The 22,957-nt window shown below is 39.6% G+C and overlaps 1 protein-coding gene across 3 annotated transcripts in view; it reads left to right on the top strand.

Moving 5' to 3' along the window:
• The first annotated feature begins 14,728 nt into the window (after positions 1-14,728).
• Positions 14,729-22,957, top strand: part of DNAJC13 (DnaJ heat shock protein family (Hsp40) member C13) — a 57,138-nt gene continuing 48,909 nt past the window's right edge. For all 3 annotated transcript variants that reach the window (XR_011337668.1, XM_069860023.1, XM_069860024.1), the window contains exons 1-2: positions 14,729-14,926; positions 22,295-22,375. Coding sequence is in view for 2 of the 3 variants with exons in the window: in XM_069860023.1 (XP_069716124.1) it covers positions 22,308-22,375 (68 nt within the window). In the remaining variant the exon portion in view is untranslated. The remainder of the gene's footprint in view (positions 14,927-22,294; positions 22,376-22,957) is intronic.

A 22,957-nucleotide genomic window follows, 5' to 3' on the forward strand; every position in this document is an offset into this window, starting at 1 on the left:
AGGAAGGGCAAGCATGAAAAAAAGCCTTGCCGAAAGACTGGACCCCAGCTTTCTCAGTACTGTACAGAAGCTATTTTAATGGGATGGTCTGCTGTTTGTAGAAGAATTTGGACACATTATTTACTTCACATGTATGAGGAGAGCAGTGGAGGCCTTGGTTTATCTGTAAATATCTTCAGACATAATGAACCATGTGTTAAATTCTGTTTCAGTTAAAAAAAATCCTTGAGCTATCTGGAGTTAAGAGTGATTTTTCAAGTAGTGAGTAAGCTATACGCATATTGTTCTGTAGTGGTGGCAAAGCAGTGAGAGCACTAACTTATCATCACCAGTGGCAAACCCTCCAAAGCAAGATCAAGGTCACCCGTCTGCTGCAGGCAGGGTAAGTTGCCACGGTTACTCTAGGAACTGATAATACAGGGAGGAAAGATGCAGCATCCCTTCTCCTGGCAAGTCCTTACCAGAGAATCCCTGGCATGCTTTATAAAAGTACATAGTCTGTTTGAACCCTAAAGTCTCTTCACATTTACATCACCCTTTGCATCACTTTTAACTGCAGCCTGGTGGGCATTAAGAAAAACTTGAGTCACTATTTTCTACCGATTATTGGGAGCAGTATGCCATCTACTGACTGTACAAGCTCTCTTGTGTTTGCAGCTTTCTACCTAAATTGTAAGAAAACTTGTTTTAAATAGGATTCAATCCGCTTTGATGCTTCAGATTCTGGAGCCAAACTCATCCTGGATGTTGGAAGGTCAGTTCTGTCTTTCCAGAACTAACGTTTTTTTTGAAGGAGTAGATAAGAGGATACTAACAAATTTCTTCTGGATCATGTATGTAGGAAGTTGATAGGTAGGATAGTGTCAAATGAATGGGCTTACTGCCTCAGAAAATGAATCTTCAGTATAAGTTTGGTTCAGGGACACGTCCCACTAAATCAGATATTCACTAGATTTTCAACGCCAATCAATTCAATATCACTAGATATTCAACGTCTAAATTTCAGAGGATGATTATGTTTTCCTGACCTTCTGTTAGCCTGTGTCCATCTTAATCTGTTTTATATATAAAAGGAAGAAATAATTACATTGTGCTTGATAGAATAGTATCTCCCTGGTGCTACTTGCTATTTTTCAGTATCTTCTACTCTGCTTAAGTGGTGTTTGAGTTTTTTCAGTTACCTTCTGCAACAAGTTAGATACATAGCATAGCTCCTTCTTCCTTTTTTTTTTTTTTAATAAAACCATGTAATATTGTAAGACAAGTATGTTTACTACTAGCCCAAAAGCATTTTCTGGAAATCAGTAGCTAATTGTTTAATGCATTCAATGACTTCCCATGTCTGAGAGCTATTGTGAGGAGCCTTTTCAATCAACAACTGAAATCTTCAAACTTATCTTTCACAAGATTATTGATGATAATAGGGAAAGGAAGGTATATTAAGTCCAACTGCTTAATTCCTATAGTCAGCTAATGTAACAGAATCCATAAATGAAAGAACATGAGGAGAAGTGTCTTTGATAAGAGCCTAGCTGGCGAGGCCATGGAGTGCCAACCACAGACTTCCCATCAGTATTTTCTCATTTCTTGTTGTTAATTACAATGATAAATCCACACCATCATATCTGGCTGCTCAATCCAACACTGGAATTTTCAGATGGGGAATTTTCCACATTTTTTCATTTGATGTCAAATGCTGTTGTTGCACGCAGATGCAAGCTTTCCATCAGAAGTCAATGAAAGACATACTGGTTTTAGAAACAAATTTTTCAGGCCTAGCAAGCTTGAAACTTTGTAATTCTCTGATTTTGTGAAAATACGTAATATAAAAGTTCTTTAAAAAAATAAGCTGGAGAAGCCTGTAGTGGTTTGAGAAAAGTCTCATGGCAGTGAAATTTCCACCTCTAAAATTCCCTTCAAGATAGTAGTGTAGATAGATATAGATGGATAGTTTTAGTAGTGCAACTACTAAAACTTAGTATATACTGAAAACAAGCTAACTGCTCTCACAAATTTATACAGCTTTTAGTAGTAGTAATCACAGCCGAAAAGACATTTCTTGAGATTGTTTAATCGATCAGAAATTGATTACTAACTTGTGTTGCCTTTTGTACATTCATGACAACACACAAAAAAGAGACATGAAAGAGTATATGTGAGATAAAAATAGCCAAGGGAATATGGAGATATGTAATATACTTGTAGCCACCTGCTGGAAATCCTCACCTGTGTGATTACCCATCACACACGCATAGTTCCATTGACTCTGCTCACACTGCGAGATCTTGCCTAAACAAAGGCTTGCAGAGGTAGGTACTCATAGATGGTAAAGGCATGAACAGTGAAACAAAGAAGTAGTAACATGAAAACACCTCACATTCTGGGCAGGGATATTAAGTCTCTCTAGGAAGTTGAAAGAAGGAAATAAATTCCTTCAAAAGAAAAAAACAACAAACGACCCACAACAAAACAGTGATATTTTGCATTGGGAATAGCTATCAGCAGCTGAATGTAAAAGGAAACAGAAGCCTACGATGAGCTTGTTACAAGCTGGAACATTGTCAAACCCAGCTTCAGTTTTTCAGTTCTGCTTTTAATCAGCAAAGTCCATACTGCACCACTGTTTACTGGTTGAACAGAAGCAAATTTAGGGCCAAGACTGAAGAGCTTGTCTTTTATCTGCCAAATGCCAAGTCATCACTCTGTGCTTCTGTCAAAAGCTCTGTTAGTGTTTCTAAAGAACTAAGTGCACCAGATCTCTAAGCACTGGTCAGAGAGAACAACAAATCCTATTTGTAGACATAATTGCTAGTCACTTTTGCATAAGAAAAGAGCAGAAAATAAAGAAATAAAATATTTTATTTTTCTCTTAATGACTGCCAAAATGCAGTATATTATACCTTTCTTGGCATCAATCTTATTGTGCATACAAAAGTTTTCTTGTAAGGATCAGGTTGCTTCAGATCATAACATTCACACAGGAAGCAATTAAATCAGCATATCTGGTGATATGCAAATAATTACCTCCTTATAAAAGATTCAGTTCTAACATGCTCAGTGCCTATTTTGGCAACAAACCTCTTATTTTGCAGATTGTAGGGGAAAAGTATCAGTAAAAAGCTTGAGCAATTATGAAATTAGTTCATGAATTTTATTCTAGATACTCCAGTAACCGGAGAGAGATAATGAACAATGCATCATAGAAATGGAATTTGGACCAAGAGCAAAAATAAAGGAATTCAGCACTTGTATGATAGAGAACGTGTTTCTTTTCCTGGCTTCTGTAACATTAGGCTAGACGTTAGGAAAAAATTCTTTACAGAAAGGGTCATTGGGCACTGGAACAGGCTGCCCAGGGAGGTGGTTGAGTCACCTTCCCTGGAGGTGTTTAAGGCACGGGTGGATGAGGTGCTGAGGGATATGGTTTAGTGTTTGATGGGAACGGTTGGACTCGATGATCCGGTGGGTCTCTTCCAACCTGGTTGTTCTGTGATTCTGTGATTCTGTGATTCTGTGATCACCTTCATTGCAGGACAATTCAAGCATTTTTAAACCTGTCAGTCTACCTTTCTCTCAAGTAGATAGCACTTACTTGCTGGCCAACTAATTAAGCAAACAAGCTAGCTAATTACAGTTCACTGTTAAGTAATTTATCAAACTAGTTTATTCATATACTCCAATTCTGTTTTATTAGTATAACACAATTTTAATTCAATATTTCCCAGAATTAAGGAGGTGTAATTAGAGGCACATCAAGTTTCTTTCCTTACACGCCTCCCTGCCTTACAATAAAAATGGGACAGCAGAAGTTTAGGGAAATTTGGTCCAAACTCCAAGCATTAATAGTATCATTACAAACTAGCAGTAAACAAGATTGCATAAGTATCCATATGCTTCTGCTTAAAACCAAAAGCATATGCCTTATATACCATTTGATGGTCACGATCTGTGTCAAAGCAAAGCAAAAGGAGTGGGAAGATACTATGCATAATATACTGCCTGAAATGGGTGCCAGGAATGGTGTTAATTTACTGTGCGCATTTCTGCCTTGCTTGTTGTGTTTTCTCAGATTCATACACTGCCGTTTCCAATAATTTGGCCAAATGACCCAGCGATCTGATTACAGACAATTTTAAGGATATTAAAGGCAAAATGCTTTTTCATCATCAGAAGCACCACTTCTAAAAGCTTAAATGCAGGTGTCCCTGCAATACCGAGAGATTGGTAAGGGACTCAATGATTCGGTCACAATGAGAAAACCAAAACCAGAAACAGCATGAGGAAAGCGAAGGTGAAACTGTAAAGACCTACGGAGAGAAAAAAAAGAAATCTACCAACACCAAAGAAAACAGACATTTCAAAAGTCCTGCTTCTGCTTATCACAGAAAAAGGGAAAGAGGCTGAAAATTATGCTGAGTGATGCTCATTTTTATGACTCACTGTGCCTGGCATTCTTACAGTGTAGATGTCATTCAGTAATAGCGGAAAGGCAAACTATCAGCTTCTTTATGTCTACAGTTCGTGATGCAGGAGTTTAGCATTATTGCAGTATAATGCTACATACCCTCTCCTGGAGATCTGATTATCACTGTAAATAGGTCATAACATAAGCTTCATAAGCACATCACCTATGCCCATCTCCTCTGAGCCTTCCAAGGAGAGGGTGTGTTGCCTGGTGATATTCCCCACCCTGGTTCAGACCAGCAGTACTGATCATTGGTGTGGCACAGTGAGCTTAATACATTCATCATATGAATAATCAGACCTCTTGCCTGTGCACAACAGGGGTGAGAACATATGCCTTTATGGAATACCAGTGAGGCCACCTCCATGGGTTTAATCCCATTGCTTTGCTCCACCACTTTTGTCACCATTTGCAAGACCCCAGCAATGATTTAAATGCCAAAGACAATGGTCCAGATGCCCCATTTCTTAATCTGTTGCCTTTTCCTGCCAAGCTGAATGATCTGGCCCATGGTTCAACAAAGAGCCTCCTCTGCATGCCACCCAGAGGACAGCAGCAACTCACCTCTGTTTGGACCTTGCTTGCTCCAGCTCTCCTTGGTGCTAACAGAGATAAGTAGGTGTGTGAGTCGTATACCAAGGAGACTTGGTGAATGCCTATCCTGACCCAGGCTCCGGTCTATCCAACAGGTCTGAGTTGGCAGAAGCATTGAATGTTTTAATACCAAATTTACTTTTTTTGTAGATATTTGGCATTACATTTTTACTTGGAAGAGGGATACAGCATTATGCCAAAACCACAACAAAAGTATGATACAATGATTGTAATATACAACAGAATCACAATACAAACTGATGCCTCATGCCACTACATGCTACATGTTCCACGGTCTCAAAGAGGAAGGTTTTCTCCTAATTACAGAGGTCCCAAATCATGGATTGGATAAAAATATAGCCTGGAAATCTTTAGATGGCCTGCATAGTGAAGCATTCTTAGTATTTTTTCCCAAGCAGTTTGCATTCTGATGCTTAGTTTGTAAGAGTGAATGTTCTATTTCTTAATATGTTGTCACATCTCTCATATTAGCCAGTACTTCTGAAACATAAATCTTGTACTTCACTGAAATGAAGTCCTGAAAGTTGTCAGAAAGAAGAGGAGAGACTATATAAGGTTGGTCCTTATCTGGAGATCGAAAGTCAAGGGCTCCAATTGTGCACAACCTTTCAGATCTGAGATCTGTCTGCATGGAGAAGGAGGCACGGCTCGCTTGAAACATCTCCCAGGATCAAGGCTTTTTCTGGCTCCATCAGGAGTTTCAGGTTTAAATGGCAATTAAATCAGATGTACCTTGTGTCATCAGTGTGTGACATGCCAGCTCTGCTGTGCAGGGACTGGGTGGCCTTGTGTGCCATTCCTCATGGTGGGAAGTAAGATGTAAGGCTACAAGTGGTTAATACAGTATACTTCTCATCACTGATTATTTTTAGGCATTCTGAATGAAGTGAGGTGAAAGTAAAGCCACTACAGTTAATTTCTAATTTCCCATGGTAAAAAAGGGATGGGGGCAGAGAAGAACTTAGTAAGATGTATGTACTGCAAAACATATATACACTAAGCTCCACCAACCTTTGAAATGCTTGTAAACAACTTCTGCGAGAGCAGTGGCAGCTTTTAAGCAGCAGCAGCCAAAATGTGGAAAGCAGCAGGTGGTGTGCATCTCATCTTCTGTGCCATGGTGCTGGATCCAGGGGTGTGTGATGAGATCTCATAAGGAAACAGCCAAATGCATTGAGAAGTTGAACACAGCTCAGCAAAGCAGATCTGAACTAATGCTGACTGCCTGTCTGCCAGTAAACAGATAGCTGCACTCTGTTTTTTAATTGAAATTTAATGAAACTAAAACATAATTTGGTAAAATACACCATGAAAATGTGTTCTGCTTGTGGATCCTGCATATAGGGGATAAAGGTATTGTCAGGGCTGGTGGTTTCTATCAGCTACACAGATAAGGCTTGGGATTAAATTGCTGTAAAACCAATACAACTTCCATATATTATGCAACTTAGATTTTTTTAGCCTGAAGTCTTTTCATTGCTGCTGCTGTTATTGGTAGTGATATTTCCATAGACGGGTTAGAGTTGGGGAACATTATTAACCCACAAAATGTTCTCTTGTTTTTGCATAGCCATCTTGCAGCTCTATCACTCATATGTGGCTAGCCTGCATTTCTCATCCACCAGTGATTCTAAATGGTAAGGCACATAGTACTGGACTATGGGAGGGAGGGGGTGTAAATAAAGGAAAAATGAAAGAATCCTGATTCCCATTCTTTCTTACAAGGCTATAATTTCAATGGCTTGAACTGCAAGTTATAACATCAGAACCTCCTCTTCTCTGTATTTCATGAACAACTTTTCAAGGAGGAAAAGCTGGATAATCTCCATAATATTCTTACTCTTTTAAAATAGTAAGAATTTTCTGATTCTCTGAAGCACTATGTCCAAGGTGAATAATTCCTGCTTGTTGTTTTGTTAACAATTATTTCCACTGGGTATTACAATCTCATTCTTATTTCTAATTCTGGGACTTGACTCCAGGCTAGGGAATCAGAGAATTAGTACTTAATTTTCCTCTGTATGCTGTACAGGCTGAAGCTGGGAAACAAGCATTTGTAAGTGATTCTCTCATAACTCTCACTGCTGAAAACTGCAGTGCCCAAGCAGAGAACCTGTTGCTTGGTTTTCAGAGGTCCTTTTGGTCCAAATAACCAAATTTAAAGACTTGGGAGGCATCGCAGCTATAGATACATTCAAGAATCCCACTGTGATTTCCTGGATACTAAAAAAAGATCCCTCTGACTGAATTTTCCCACTGTCCCACTAATTCACTCTCCTTCTGAAAAACTTTGAACAGTGTTCAAAATCACTTTTTTCAGTGTTTTTTCTTTTTTGTTACCTTAATAGCTGAATATAAATCGTGGCCACTCTGTCAACATCCAGTTTCTCAAATTAGTAGCATTCCTTCTCCTGAGTTTGTATTTAAATTTAACTTATCTTATGTAAGGCATGTAAAACATGACATGACATGGTTTCACATAGATCAATACATTGAATAAGTTTGTAATGTACACTATCATCTGTTTTGGTTCTACTGTCCATAAAAAAAAAGACAGGGAGAGAATCAAATAGCAATTTTGCTTTTACAAAGGAAGAATGTGTTTTAAAGCTTGTGCTAGGATACTTGGAAATTATACATGAAAATATACAGAAAAAGAAACATTAATGTACTTTCAACCAGTCAAATATAAGAAATAAAAAGATTTTGTGAAAATAATTTAATTCCTGTTCCTGGAGCACTCAGATAGTGTACTTAAGAATGTTATAGGAATGTCAATATGAAAATTAATAAATCTGCATCTTGAATAATAGAGTTTGCATAGCATACACTAAATAAATCCAGAGCCAGCAAACCAAGCAATGAGGACAGAACACAATATTGCATACACGTTTATTCAGTGAGTCTTTTCATCTTGTGGAGTGAACAAGGTGAATTTCCCATGGAAGAACAATGGGGAAAATGGAACTATTTACAAAGGCAAGCCTAATCCTCTGGAATTTTTTAATTCTTAAAGTCTTTTATTTCATAATGTCAATATTGCATAGCTGTTTATGTGTGTAGATGTATAATTCTTCAGGTTTATTTTAAAAACCAACGTAATTATGATGTGGGATTATATCATACACCAGATTCAGATCTGCAACACAGATCTCTGACAAGAGAACGGTAGCTAGCAACAAAATTAAGTGGACATCCTCTAGAGAGGTGTAGGTCCCTCACCTGGAGAAACCACGGTGTTGGGCTGACAGTTAGACTGGATTATCTGAGAGGGTTTTTCCAACCTTAATGCTTCTATGATGCTATAATTCTAACTTGGCTAAATGGAGTCAAAAGGGAAAGTAGACAGGAATTTCCCTAGGGAAAGGTGGCTATTTTACATGCAAAAAAGAATGTATTTCTCCTTTATTTTTTCCTTTTGAAAACTATAACTACACATTATTAAACAATGTAATTCTATTAATAGTTGATGCACTATTGTCCATTGCTATTTAGGGTCTGTCAAAAGACACTGTACTATGAATGACATCTGAGATATTAAGTAAATCTATTACATTCACTGTACTTATGTCAGATATGCCCACATAAAATACTAAGACTGGATTGCAACTCAAATTGAAACCTATCCATTCGCAGGTAAAAGAGTATGAATCCGTAGATTATCTTCAAAAGACACATCAAATAGACTAAGCTATATAAGGCTATGGATAGATGAAGAGATGAAAAGTTACTACAGCAATAGTACTACCGCCAAAATGAAAGGATTATCCAAACAGAAGAGAAAGGCTTATTGTAGCCAAAAGGAATGGTATGAATATGAACACAGTTTAGCATGAATTGCTGTATTGAAGATGATCCTTATTAATAATTCAACACAATACAGTAACAGTATCATGAAGCTCATTAGCCTGGGTTGCAGTTATTATCAAGCTATTAGCTGAGACAACAAACAAGTTATCATTTAACAAGACTATCAGGAAATATAGAATTATTAATAGGAAGCAATCCAGAATTATCTTTTAATGAATCTTACAGAGAAGATAAATTATCAGTATTATCTGTGTTTATTTTTAGACAAAATATGTCAAGATACATGAAAATTTTATGTGAGCTTTGAGCTGCTGGCAAATTGTCAGCATAGTATTAACGCACCTTTGGGATAACAAAGAGCAGAATAAAGATTGATCCAGTAATGCGGGTGTGATTCCTAGCAGGCCCTCCATGTAACCTGTATTTTGGTATCTGCAACTAATTGGGGGTAAAAGTGATAAGATTCATGAGAGAGGTTTTCAAAGGCATCCTACTTTCTTGGTTTCAGGTGTTATTTGTGCACTTAGGTCACCCTTGTACCTTTAAAAATCTTTCAGTTATCATTTATCAGTCAACTCTTATAATTAGGCAGCAAATTATCATTGTTATCTGGTGAGCTAAAAGCTACAATTATTAAGCATATTCCCCCTGTTAATTATCCTGAACTTATACGAATCTGTGGTATAACACTTCGATACAATCGTAAAGGCTGTATAGATCCCCCATCACGTTACGGCAGAAAACCAGTAGCTGGGTATCAGAGTGGATGGTTCTGCATCCTCCTATACTGTAAATACATTATGAGTAAGAAGGTGAAGTAACTATTCCGAATTCTACCAGGAACTTATTTTCTTGTAAGACAAGTAAGGGTAGAGGAATCTCTCCTTTCTCCAGAAAGCTGACACAAAATTCTGCCCCATCATCAGAGACAACACTGAGAAAGGGAGTTAATTTATCCTCTGCTCACTGTGTGCAGGCTGCATAGAAACTTGTTCAATGTTATTGCTATAAACACAATGTATATTTTTTTAAAGTAACAGTTTTGCTATTATAGGTTGTATTTACAATCATTGTATTTACAATTGCTATAGAGAATCCTAGCATTGGTTGTCCACTGTATCTGTATTTTAGTGTGCTTGAAGAACACAGACATCCTAAACCACAGTCTTTCAGAGTAGATGCTGATCACAGAAATAGTCCAGTGGAGCATTAATTATTTAGTAGTGGACTGGAACTCTTCATTCCTTCCAGATTTCAATAATTGGATGGTAAGGAGAGACCTTGTTCTCTAGATTGGAGGTGGCCTGAACTCTTTTGCAAATGACCGTACTTAAACTGACAAGGTCAGATTGACATTCGCAGTAATTCTTCAGATGAAAGATCTAGAAATAATGAAAATGGCCTCATTTCTCCAAAATGGACTGAAGCAACTTCATGTTTTATCTTTCAGAAAGGCATCAAAACTTTGTGATTCTTATTTTAACAATGCTCTAATATGGCTCCTGACTCCGTAAGTGACTGGGAAAACTAAGTGTAAAATACTACCTGTGTCACAGCTATTGATACAACTGTCATTGACATTAATAGAGTGAAGATTTTGTGCATTTGAATTTTTAATAGCTTTTATTAAAATTATTGTAAACTTTAAAATCAGAAGATGGTGTTAAAAATACAATTATTGTATTCCAGGCTTTCCACAAACCTTTAGGCATACAGGAAACAAAGCCATAGCCCTAAAAATATCCAGTAGTATCATCTCACAATAAAAAAATGTCCAAGAAAACCAGAATGCTGTTGTCTGCACACAATTACAATTTCACACATGCTTTACAATTAAATAGTATTGAAATCCTGACATACTGTAATTTCTAGAAGATACTTTATCATGTTGCATAATATCATTTCCATAACTTGTTGCCTGAACTGCTAAACATACCTTTCTTGTTTGTTTTCTCTCTGAATAATAATCTCAAAATGATAATTCTGCTTTTTCTCATATTTTTTTCACTCTTAATCTGTATCCTCTTTCCTTTTATAACTCTTCTGCTTTATAATCAAAGTTAACATCACTACTTACATAGAAGTATGTCCAAAACAAGCAGTAGTGTATAAGGGAAAATATACAGATAGAGACATAGTTTATTACAGAAATACTAGCTTAAGCTGAGTACATGCAGAAATATATATATGCAAAATATAATCTATGTTGTCTGACTAAAATCTGGCTATGAAAATATTGATGCTAGTTTGTTACAAAAACTTCACTATGCAAAATGTCATTCTTTGCTCTCAAGAAATGGAGATGTAACAAGCTGTTGTTTTACTTGCTGTGTTTTACCTACCAATATTAACAATAAAAAAGTACTAACACAAAATATAACACCTCTGAAGAATAAAAATCCTCCAAGCCAATTAATCAACAAGAACAGAAAAAATCCCTCCAAAGCCTTCCAACATCTCTTCTGTGCACTCAGCCAAAGGAAGTCTTCTGAAACTCCCTCTGAAAATAGATTTCTGCAACTCCTAGCATGTTAATAAAACATTACATCTTTTTTTACACCCCTTGAAGTTCTGTGACCAAAAGTAATTCATCAGCTTCCCCAAAGAAATGTTATTTTCACATTAGTGCTATTTTATCGTGGCACCTCAGATTAAGAGGACTAGAGTTCTCAAAAGAATAACTTACTACTGTTTAAATATCTTATGTAAAATATAAGACAAGAAGGATAGCTTATATGACAATGAAAATGATATTAAAAAATAGCAATATACCACCTGTGATTTTAGTCTTAATTTTTCTCCCAGACAGCTAGTTCCAGTTATAATTTGTTCCTCAATTCTCTCTTCATTTGCAGACTTTAGGAACACTGTTTTAATGGAGAAGCATAGTAAGCTCATGGGCTCTCATATGAGTCATGTTTTTAAATATTTATGTAAAACCTGAGGCATTTTGAGGAGATCATGGCAGGCTGTTATAATGCTGCTGCAGTTTACAACATCTTTGAAAAATCTTATGTCTGGTACACTTGAACAGACTGCCCAGAGAAGTTGTGGCTGCCCCATCCCGGGACATTGTTCAAGGCCAAGCTGGGTGAGGCTTTGAGCAACCTGACCTGACGGGAGGTGTCCCATGGCAAGGGGTTTAGAACTGGATAGACTTTAAGTTCCTTCCAACCCAAACCATTCTACAATTCCAAGTAGGAGCGTGTGCCTGAGGTTTAGGCTCCAAATGGCTCTTGCACTGACAAACACCACATGAACATTTTTTTCCTACTGCAATATGTTGCCTGCAGAGAGGAGTTACTAAGAGAAGCAGGGAAGGGCTGCGAAGACCATAACTTCATTTGAATCAAGGAAGCTACTAATTTATCATCAGTGTGAAGAGACAGATGCAGCAGGCACCACTCTGCAGTTGTTTGTCTGGGTGTGTAGGATGCCAGCACCAGCAGTTTAAGCAAAACAGAACTGATTCCACCTGTGAGGGTGGTGAGGCACTAGAACAGGTTGTCCAGAGAAGTCCTGGATGCCTCATGCCTAGAGATGTTCAAGAACAGGTTGGATGAGGCTTTAAGAAACCTGATCTAGTGGAAGGTGTCCTTGCCCATGGCAGAGGAGTTGGAACGGACATTCTTTAAGGTCTCTTCTGACCCAAACCACTCTATGATTCTATGATTCCATGAACACAGGCAGCTGATGGAGAACTTTAGAGTCCCGTAACAACTTTCCAGGATGGTTAGCCAACAATGTCAATCAGTGGTTCAGCAGCATTAATATGGGATTTAAACATTATTTTTATAATCACACAAATAAAGTGCATAATTAAAAAGTGTACTTAGGTTTTGGAATGCTCAATATGTCTTTCATGCCTTGATGATGTATATTCTTGAAGAGGAGACTACACGCTTATAACATTTTGTCTGTAATTAAAACACCTCTCTCATTTGCCACATACTTCTGCAATGAGCATGGAACCAGTAGCCAGCCTCAAAATTGCAGTACTGGGATGCCAAAGGCATGGAAAACAGGCAGTGCTGCAGTCTCTATCACACCCCAAAGATACACAATCCCAAGAATCCAGGCACTTAGGGAACTACCAAGGACCCTCAAACTATTTGATCTACTCTAGACCAACAGACCAAACTCTCTTAAAGTACTGATACCAAAAATGCGAGCAAGTATCTCTAAGACTCATTTCAGAGTTTTAGAAAGCAAGCATCATTTATTAGGCCTGGGCAACAGGAGGGAGTGAAACGAGACAAAAGCAGATACAGAATATATTTCCCACTGACATGCACCTGTATAAATTTTCCTAGAAAACTTATGTATGTTCTACTCCTTTCCAAGGTCTAATTTTAGTGTTATGAACTTCATAACAGTCAAAACTCTTGCTAATTTGGAATTATGGAGCCAGCTCTTTGACCTTGCACTTGAGACAGGGAAAGACTGCAAACAGATGTGGTTACAGAAGCAGACACATCTGTTCAGCACAGATCATACTTCACACAAGACGTTACCATCTCCCAAGAACGGACAGTGTCTGGAAAAAACACTGTTTGAAAGAAAACATGCTATCAGAAGGACATTCTGTCTGACTTTAAAAAAATACAATTATTTAGATGAAATTAACTCTACTTTAGCTTAAACAAAAAAAAAAAAATCCACTTTTTGTAACAGTAACTACTTCTATCAATACACCAGAGAGCAAAAAGATGACCAGAGCCATCCACAGTGCAGGGCAACATCCCCAATCCTGCCTCACCCATCCTGTGCACAACCCCAACCTCTCCACTCATCCTCCCCTCCCAAGGCATGAGATGACATGGAATCATAGAATCATAGAATGATCTGGGTTGGAAGGGACCTTAAAGACCATCCAGTTCCAACGCCCCTGCCATGGGCAACTCCCACTAGACGAGGCTGCTCAAGGTCTCATATAACCTGGCCTTGAACACCCCCAGGGATGGGGCAGACATAACCTCCCTGGGCAACCTGTGCCAGTGCCTCATCACCCTCATCACGAACGATTTATTCCTACTAATCTAAATCTTCCCCTTTCCAATTTAAAGCCATTCCCCCTCAACCTCTCACTACAAGCCTTTGTGAACAATCCCTCCCCAGCTTTCCCGTAGCCCCTTCAGGTACTGGAAGGTCACCATAATGTTTCCTCAGAGCCTTCTCTTCTCCAGGCTGAACAATCCCAACTCTCTCAGCCTGGCCTCCTATGGGAGGTGCTCCAGCCCTCTGGTGATATTTGTAGCCCTCCTCTGAACCCATTCCAACAGCTCCATATTTTTCTTATGTTGAGGATTCCAGAACTGGACACAACACTCGTAAGAAGGATAGGGAGCTGTTGGAGCGGGTCCAGAGGAGGGCTACAAAGATGATCCAAGGGCTGGAGCACCTCCTGTATGAGGACAGGCTGACAAAGTTGGGGTTCAGCGTGGAGAAGAGAAGGCTCCGAGGAAACCTTATGGCGACCTTCCAGTACCTGAAGGGGCTGCAGGAAAGATGGGGAGGGGCTGTTCACAAAGACTTGTAGTGATAGTAAAAGGAGGAACGGCTTTAAATTAGAAGGGGAAAGATTCAGATTAGCAGGAAGAAATCCTTCGCGATGCGGGTGGTGAGGCACTAGACCAGGTGTAACCTTCCCGTGTCGATCCCCGCACCACTCGCAGCCCCAGGCGGGGGGATTTCACCCCCGGGGGCTCCGCGCCTGCGCGCTCCCCGGCAGGGCGGGGGGAGGCGGGGAGGGGGGCGAGGCGGCTGCGCGGCCCGCGGGAGGAAGGGCGGGATTTATGGGCTGACAGCGTCCCGTGACGCCCCGGGCCGGACGGCGGCTGCGCCGAGAGGGCGGCGTCGCTGCCGGAGCGAAGATGGCGGCGTCCACCGGCGGGCTGTGAGTGAGCCCCGCGGCGTGAGAGCGGCTGCCGCCCAGGCCCTGCGCGGCGGCGGCTCCGGGGCCCCTTCGCCCGTGGCGGCGGCGGCGAGCGCAGTGCTGGCGGGGGCGGGTCCGGGCAGCGCGGGCTCCCCGGGAAGGTAAAGGCGGCGTGGGGGAGGCGGCGCTCCTGCTTCTGCTGGTGGTACCTTTCAGGTACTTTCCAGTACCTGAAAGGGGTTACAGGAAGGCTGGAGAGGGACTGTTCACTAAGGCGTGTAGTGATAGGATGAGAGGCAGTGGGTATAAACTGCAGAAGAGCAGATTTAGGCTTGACATAAGGAGAAATTTCTTCGCCCTAAGGGTGGTGAGGCACTGGCACAGGTTGCGCAGGGGAGTTGTGGCTGCCCCATCCCTGGAGGTGTTCAAGGCCAGGTTGTATGAGGCCTTGGGCAGCCTGATCTGGTGGGACGCATCCCAGCCCGTGGCTGGGGGTTGGAACTGGATGGTCTTTAAGGTCACTTCTAACCCAAACCATTCCATGATTCTATAAAGATCATCACGATGGTGATGATGGAAGAGCAGCTGAGGAATCTGGGGTTCTTTAGCCTCACAAACAAGAGGCTGAAGGAAGAGACCTTATCGCTCTCTGCAACCACCTGAAAGGAGGTTGTAGCAAGGTGCATGCTGCTTTCTGAAGTGATAGGGTAACAGGGAACAGCCTCAAGTTGTGCCGGGGAGGTTCAGATTGAACATCAGGAAAAAATTCTTCACTGAAAGGGTTATCAGGCACTGTAACAGCTGCCCAGTGAGGTAGTGGAGTTGCCATCCCTGCAGGTCTTTGAAAGCAGGTGCCCAGGGATATGGTTTAGTAGTGGGTGGATACGGATGGACTTGATGATCTCAAAGGTCTTTTCCAGCCCAGCACTTCTATGATGATGGAGGACGAGGACGCTGTCCCCGCCTCCGTCCCCAGCCCAGGCTCGCTGCTGTCCTGGGGCACGTGCTTCCCGGCAAAGCCCCCCCACCCTGTTCCTCTGTGCCCTAGACTTGGAGAGCACCAGAGGATCGAGTGCGATGAGCAGCCCTGACCTCCCTGTGTGGTGCCTCATTTATATAATAAAGTCGCTCTCAAGGCTTTCTCTTCTTATATCTCCCAGCAGAGGAGAGGCTGGGCTTTTTTCAAATCTCAGACCCCTTCGTGCTTCATTGAATGTGCTCTGGACTTGATGCACCTTTTGTAGCCATGGGGCAGAATCTGTCTTCTTTCTTAGATGAATACTAGTGTGTCCATTAAGAAAAGATATGCAATTTTTTTCCTCCTGGCCCTGTATCAAAATATAGGCATTATGAGATGCTTTGGGAAATAATTTATGAAGAGCTGGAGAGATGAGGAAGAGACTTGCTCTCACAAAGATGAGATTTTTATTTCTTCTTTTTGAGTGATAACAGTATGCGTGAAGAGCATGAACAAAACTAAATATATCTTTCTGAAAATCTACCCTTAAAGTGCTTATTTTTCCAAGAGTTTTGAATTTCTCCCACGGATGCTTTTCACTTGCTTTCTGTTTTCTGAAAGCCTAAACAAGTAGACACACTAAATGGCTTTCTTTGTGCACTGACCTGCCAGCTGTCTTTTGGATACGTTTTCCTGTTAGATGGTATGGAGCTTGCACCTTGATGGCTGTTTCTCTACTGAGGGCCAAGCTCTGGTCTGTAAAAATGTCTTGGAGCTCCAGTTAGGAGGAGAGGAAGTGTTCTGTTTTCAGCTCAGTGCTCTCAAGCTGAGAATGTCGAAGCATGCTGCTTGGGGGGGAAACATAAGCATATAAGTTTATTAGGAGTCTTCCTGATGATGCAGTTATTCTCTGCTTTCTGTCTGCTTTTGAAGTTAATGTAATCTGTAATGTATTTTCACTTTTACTCTTGTACTCTTTCAGAAATATGATCTATGGCAATGATTCTGAGAAGATGACGTTGAGTAGATGGCTGCTTTGCTTCCTGTTATTCAGTGCTGATTAAATAATACTGTACATCATAAAATATTCTTTGTTTAGATCTTAAATTCTTTCAAGTCAAAGCCTTCTTGATAATCAGAAGATTATCTACTTAGGCTACTTTCATGTAGTGAGATATGTAGAAGAGGAGGAAGGCAGTCCAAGGGTCTGCTAGCGACTCAAGTTTCATCTTCTAATTGGGTTAGGAGAATGCTGCTCAAAGAGTCTGGCATGGCTTAGTTCAAAATAACAGGACCAGTATTATAGATGTAAAAACTATGTTTGGCTCTAGCCTGGTTCAGCTTGAAGATGTGCATTGTGGTTGAATCCCTGTATGTTATAGGCAGCCAAGTACCAGAACACTTACCCAGAAATTGCTGACTCTTCTCCATTGTTACTCACCACTTTTTTTCCAATTGCAACAAATTTTTAAGTGTTTAGAGACTCAGAGCTGAGTATCTGTCCCTCTGTAGTGTTGACTTTCCAGGAACTTAACCTCGTACTTGCTCATACTCCAGTCTTGCTGGAATACATTTCTAAACCAGATTTATTTTACGTATATTGCTCACTCCTCTGGGTGTCATGTGGTATTTTTCATAGTTTCCAAACTTGTATTTGTCCTGGGGGTCTGAATCATTTTGTATTTCCATACTTGAAGTTATATGCTGGGTATTGGTCTTAAGGGCCAGATCTGTGTTTCAGATTGAGCAGGTGACTTCTAACTTGCATTTGACTTAGTTCTTTAGCTGGTGTTCAACTATATCTTGATGTTTTAACCTTCAGCTGTTTAACTTCTCAGTTTGCCTCCAAAGACTCATGCCAAAAAAACTTAACGATTATTCTAACTCACTAATAAAATTTAAAGTAGAACAGTAGTCTGAAGAAATATGACAAGATGGCTAAATATAAATGAAAGGAGCACTTATTTCTTCCCTCCGTTAGTAAGTAAACCCTTTTGTTCTGATACTCACCTGTGTAGCTGGTGAATCAGAATGGCTCATAGATACAGCAGAATGCTAATGCAGATGGAAAAAAACCCCAAACAAAATGTATGGGAGGCTCTGGTTATTCTCAGCACTGGTCCTCAGTGAGTGAACATGAACAGTCAGCTGGAAGATGGACACTGAAGCCGTCACCATCATTTCTGGTAGTCGTAAGGTTGAAATTCTGAGCCTGTTTGCATCCTGGACTATAGAAGGTAGCAATGCTGCTATCACAGAAGCAGGTTGCACTAATTGTCTACTAAGGATCTGGTAGGTCTCGTCTCTTTCTCCCCTTACAAAAAAGGGCTGTGCAACTGATTAACATATCTCAATTTCCACAGCTAATTAGGCTGTAGCACTTTAAAAGCAGAGTTCTGTTTAGGTAAGAGGGAAAATTTTTAATGTTTGTTAGAAGTCATCTGTCCGTTTGCCAGTTAATACACACAACAGTCAAAGAGGCAGATGAAACCTAGACAGCTGAAACATTTCAGTGCAGGAAAATCTATTTTATTTAAATAATACCTTTAAAGCTACAGATGATTAGATGACTAGGAATCAGGCTGCAGTCCTTTAAGCTAAAAGGTAGGTATGTAGAACCACAGTTTAATGGAACTTCGCGGGGTTTTTTTATTAGTGCTTTGCTTTCATTTCTTTCCATTTGGACCTTGTTTTTATCCTCTTGGTCTTTATCTTGGGAAAGTCATACTTGAGTTGTTATGAGTATCTGCCCCTGTGCAGTATAAACTTTCTCGGAACTTTACTTTGTATTTTAGCCTTGCTGGAATAAATTTTTAAAAAGATGTCTCAGTTTATCAGCATTTCTTTTCCTCTTTCCACCCAAGAAATCTTAGTTTCTTATTGATGCTTCTTTTCCTCCTCCCTCCAGTGGAATAGAACAATAATTCTGTTTGGGGCTCTGAAGGTTAGTGTAGGTTAAACCTGAACTTAAAGTTATGGAAGCTTTGTAGTAGTAGAGGTGTAATATGATCAGTAGAAAACTCAGTCTGAATTCTGGACTAAACTTTTAACCCATGTCCAGACTTCTGACTTGAACTGAGGGATACCTACTTGTAGTTAGAGTTATGCCTATTGCTTTGATGCCTGCAAGGTCACAGCTTTGTTTCTAACTCTTCAAGTGTTAGTGAGACTGACTGTCTCTGTTTCCTGAAATAGATTCTGGTTTCCCAGATGGTAACTTTGCCTGAAGAATGTGAAATCCTGGAAAAGTGGAAAGTGTATGCAAGTTGAACACTGCTTGTGTAATATACCTATTAATGTAACTTAAACTTTGAGGTGGGGGGATTCCTGGCACCAGTTCAGGCTCTTTAGTTTTAGGGGTTGCTATTTATGGCACATGCAACACAGATGTGATTTCAGCTCTTCCCCAAAAAGCTGTTTCATTGCTAATTACAGTACTACAAGAACCAAATAGAAAAGTGTTGCTGAACTTCTGCCTTGTGAAAAAGCTAATTAAAATATCCAGGTATTGGAGGAGTGCTTTAGTTAAGCTCCTCAAAGAAGTTGCAAGTCATGGACAATATTCTGCCTTCAGGAACCTCAGGTTACTTGACTGTACTTCGCATTCAGCATGCTCTCTCTCTCAACCAGATGAAACATGTTTGTAAACTGTTGCTTTCAAAGTACTTGGCTCTGCTTCAGTAAGAATAGAGCAACTGAACTAGATGCTTCTCCAGTATTGAACCTTTGAGAGCCATGAAGGGGGTAGATATCCAATGGATGTGCTGCAATGTGTTCAAAATAAGCTTTAAAGTTGGGGTTTTCTGTTATCAGTTACCCAGGACACGATGATGGTCATTAAAACTGGGGTGATATTGCCCTGCATACTTTTATGAATGACACAAAGAATCTGACTCCAATTTTGTGTCAGGTTAGTCAACTTTCTAAGGGTATCTTGAGTGCAGGAAGAAGAAGTAAATGTGACAATAAGAATGTTATTTTGGGAAATTAGTATGGTGTGACCGTTTAGGCCACTATTCCTTATACTGGCAATATAGCTAAACCTGACTAATAATAAAACCTGATGTGTTCTGCAAAGTCAATGGTTACACTGTGTCAGGTAGTAAAATTAGAATGCATCAACATAGTAGATAGTATAGTAAGAGGGATGCCACACGGATTCAGTGGAGGAACATAACTTTTTGGTTTCTTTGAAAATGCCTTTTTTGTCTTTGACATGAACTAATTTTTTCATCTTGCATTACTGTGGAATGAAAGACAACTGAAAAATGATTGCTGGATTTTGACATAGCAGCTCAGAACACTAGGCTATTGTTAGCTTTGTTTTCTGTTAAACTACTGGAAAATGTATACAAGAATTAATTGTTACTAGAATTTGGCATATATGGCCTCTGTGCTAGCCTTCTCAGTGGGAGAGAGAATTACAGTCGCCTTCCGGAAGTGTAGTGAGTAAAGCATCAAAACTTAGTGATTTTAATAGTTTTAATCTAAACAAAAAAGCAGTCTAGTGAATTTGTCATTCCCACTGCATGTATAATACTTCATCTGTCACTATCTTGAATATAGTTAGATGCTGGTGTTAAAATTAATGGAAGCCACTGGTAGTTCATAAATGAATATTTCTCTCCTGGATTATTAAGACTAGATGTTTACAAGTGTAAGAATATTGTGCTTTAAATACACTTGAGCAGGTGGTGTTCAGGTCTGGGAGACTTAATAGGGCTGGTCAGAGTAGTCTGGTGTTGACAAAACTGGAATTGCAGATAAACAGATCTTGTAATCCCATACATAGTGGAGCTAGTTTTGTAATAAGCCTTTTCTTGCCTTTTTTTTTCTTTTTTATTGCTAGTACATTAAAGAGGGGAGTATAAAGATTGAGTATCTAGCAATCTAGCACTTTATTCTGAAAGATAACTTTAATCCACAAAATTATCAGATTTTGATGTGTGCTACCATACAGTGAGATCTGTATAGCCTGGACAGTATACTGTTTTGATGCTTATCCACAGTGACAATAATACAACATAGTTCTTATACCATGCAAAGTGGATAATGGCAGGAATAATGCTGTTGACTATCTTGCCCCCTGTGGAACTTCACTTTAAAAAACTGGATTTAGAGAATTTAACTTGCTGCAAGTCAGTGGGGTATTAACTCTGAACATTTGACTGAAAGACAAAGTCATTGAATTATGTAAACACTGTTTTTCTCTTTTTCCAGAGCAGTACCACAAGTTCTCTCCAGTAGGTAGTGATGATTGTGCTGTTTTTTTACCTGAGGGAAGGAATTCTCAAGTTCATTGTAGTCAGGCTATCCATTCTTCATGCTCATGACTACATAACTGCTACAGTCTTTGCTCAGGAAGAAAATAGCCCGAAGTCATAGAGGGTAGAAATTAACAATGAGCTAATGTTACAAGTCATCCATCTCAGAATGAGAAATCTTCCTTTGCCAGTCTGGTGATGTTAGCTGACTGTAAAATGATGACTGGGGTTGTAGTAGAACTTTTAGTGGGGTACTGACTGGATTACTGTAGTTTTGCTTCATGCAAGCTATGGTCATGAATTCTTCCAGACTAGCTTCTTAAGGATGTATTGTTTGGAAGTGCCACCACATTAATGATGGGAACCCAAGAGCAGCACCAATCTGTAATCAAGAACAGAGAAGGCTGTTTTGGTGCATTCAAATGCTGTAAAACTAACGCTGTAGCTGTAACCTGAGAGTGACAGTTTCACTCTTGCAACTTAATCAGAGTACATCCATTTAAGTGCCTTGTATATGTGACAACAGTGAAGTGACATAAAAGGGAAGTTAATTTTCCAGGTTCTCAATGTGCATCAGTTTCAATCATGGAAAAATAGTGTTTAGTATTCAGAAAGGTTGCAACCTCCACTCAAGCAGTTGTTGGCAAGTGTCGGTTACATTCCAGTGTGCATTTAGAGAATAGGTATTCATTTTTGAAATAAGCATGCCCGGATGTTAGATGTGGGATTGCTTAAACTTTTACAGCACAGGAGGGTTACTTAGTCAGCTCTTTAGTCACAATGCTTGGCTAATAAGTAAGTTTCTCAACTTCAAATTCCATTTCTGGAAAATAAGCTGTTCTGTCTACCCAGATTTCTCCTGCTGTTTTTTTACAGCAGCAGGAATCGAGCTGAGCTGAAGTTATGGATGCAGGGTACTTAAATCATCTTTATATTCTACAATTTTTAGGAGCTAAGTGCTCTGGCACTGACTTAAAATACACTTGAATCTGAATGTGCAGCAAAAGTAGTGTGGTTGCAATAATATGGCAAATAACAGGGCATAAATTACTGTCCCCTGGTACTGTTAAAGAGTGATGTGATAAAATCGGTGGGGAACCTAATAATTTGTGTTCAACCCTGTGTGCAATGTAGCCCATGAATTGTTGATAAATGCAAGTATTCTAATTTTTCGTGAGGAACTGACAAAGCAGTGACTTCAGTGTTTAAAAACAAAGTATTTTTGTCTTGAAGCATATTGATGATTAGTGAACTTTGGTTTTAAATTAAAATCATGGGTACTAACAGGATGTCTCTTTTGTTTTCAGGTCTTGGCACAGAATGAATATAATTAGAGAAAACAGAGATCTCGCTTGTTTCTACACAACAAAACATTCATGGAGGGGAAAGTAAGTAGTTTAAACTTTGGATTTTATGTGACATTCCTCCTCTCCAATATTGTATTTAACTGCATAATTCCTATATTGATAGATGAAAATTGAACTGAAGGCTCCTGCTGCTCAGTCTCTGAACTGAATATGTCTTCTCTGGATCAATTTGGATTTTAAAGATAGTGTCTTAGCCTTCCTCTATATGTTCACACACTTCAGCTTAGCTCTGAAACAGACCACCTGACTTACTCAGCTTCTGAGTTTCTTTGAGCTTACTGTATAAAATACTAACCTCGAAGTGGAAATGCTTTTTTTCTGAACAGGTTCTTGGAGGAGCAATGCCTTATGTACTTTAGTAGACAAGGGTCTTTAGTCCACGCATATGCTTAACGTATGTAATAGTTTATCTGTTAAATTGCTGACTGAGATAATTTCATGACTTATGTTGCTGGAAATACATTTCATCCTTAATGAGGGTCCTGGATCTAAGAGCAAATTTTCAGTGATGCTTCTGTCTGCAAAAGGTACTAACTTCTAATAAAATTATCCATTAAACTATCATAACTGCTATCTGTTCTGCTGTGTTTGAAGTCATCTGTC

Source organism: Phaenicophaeus curvirostris, chromosome 6, assembly GCF_032191515.1.
Source record: "Phaenicophaeus curvirostris isolate KB17595 chromosome 6, BPBGC_Pcur_1.0, whole genome shotgun sequence".
Taxonomy (NCBI): Eukaryota; Metazoa; Chordata; class Aves; order Cuculiformes; family Cuculidae; genus Phaenicophaeus; species Phaenicophaeus curvirostris.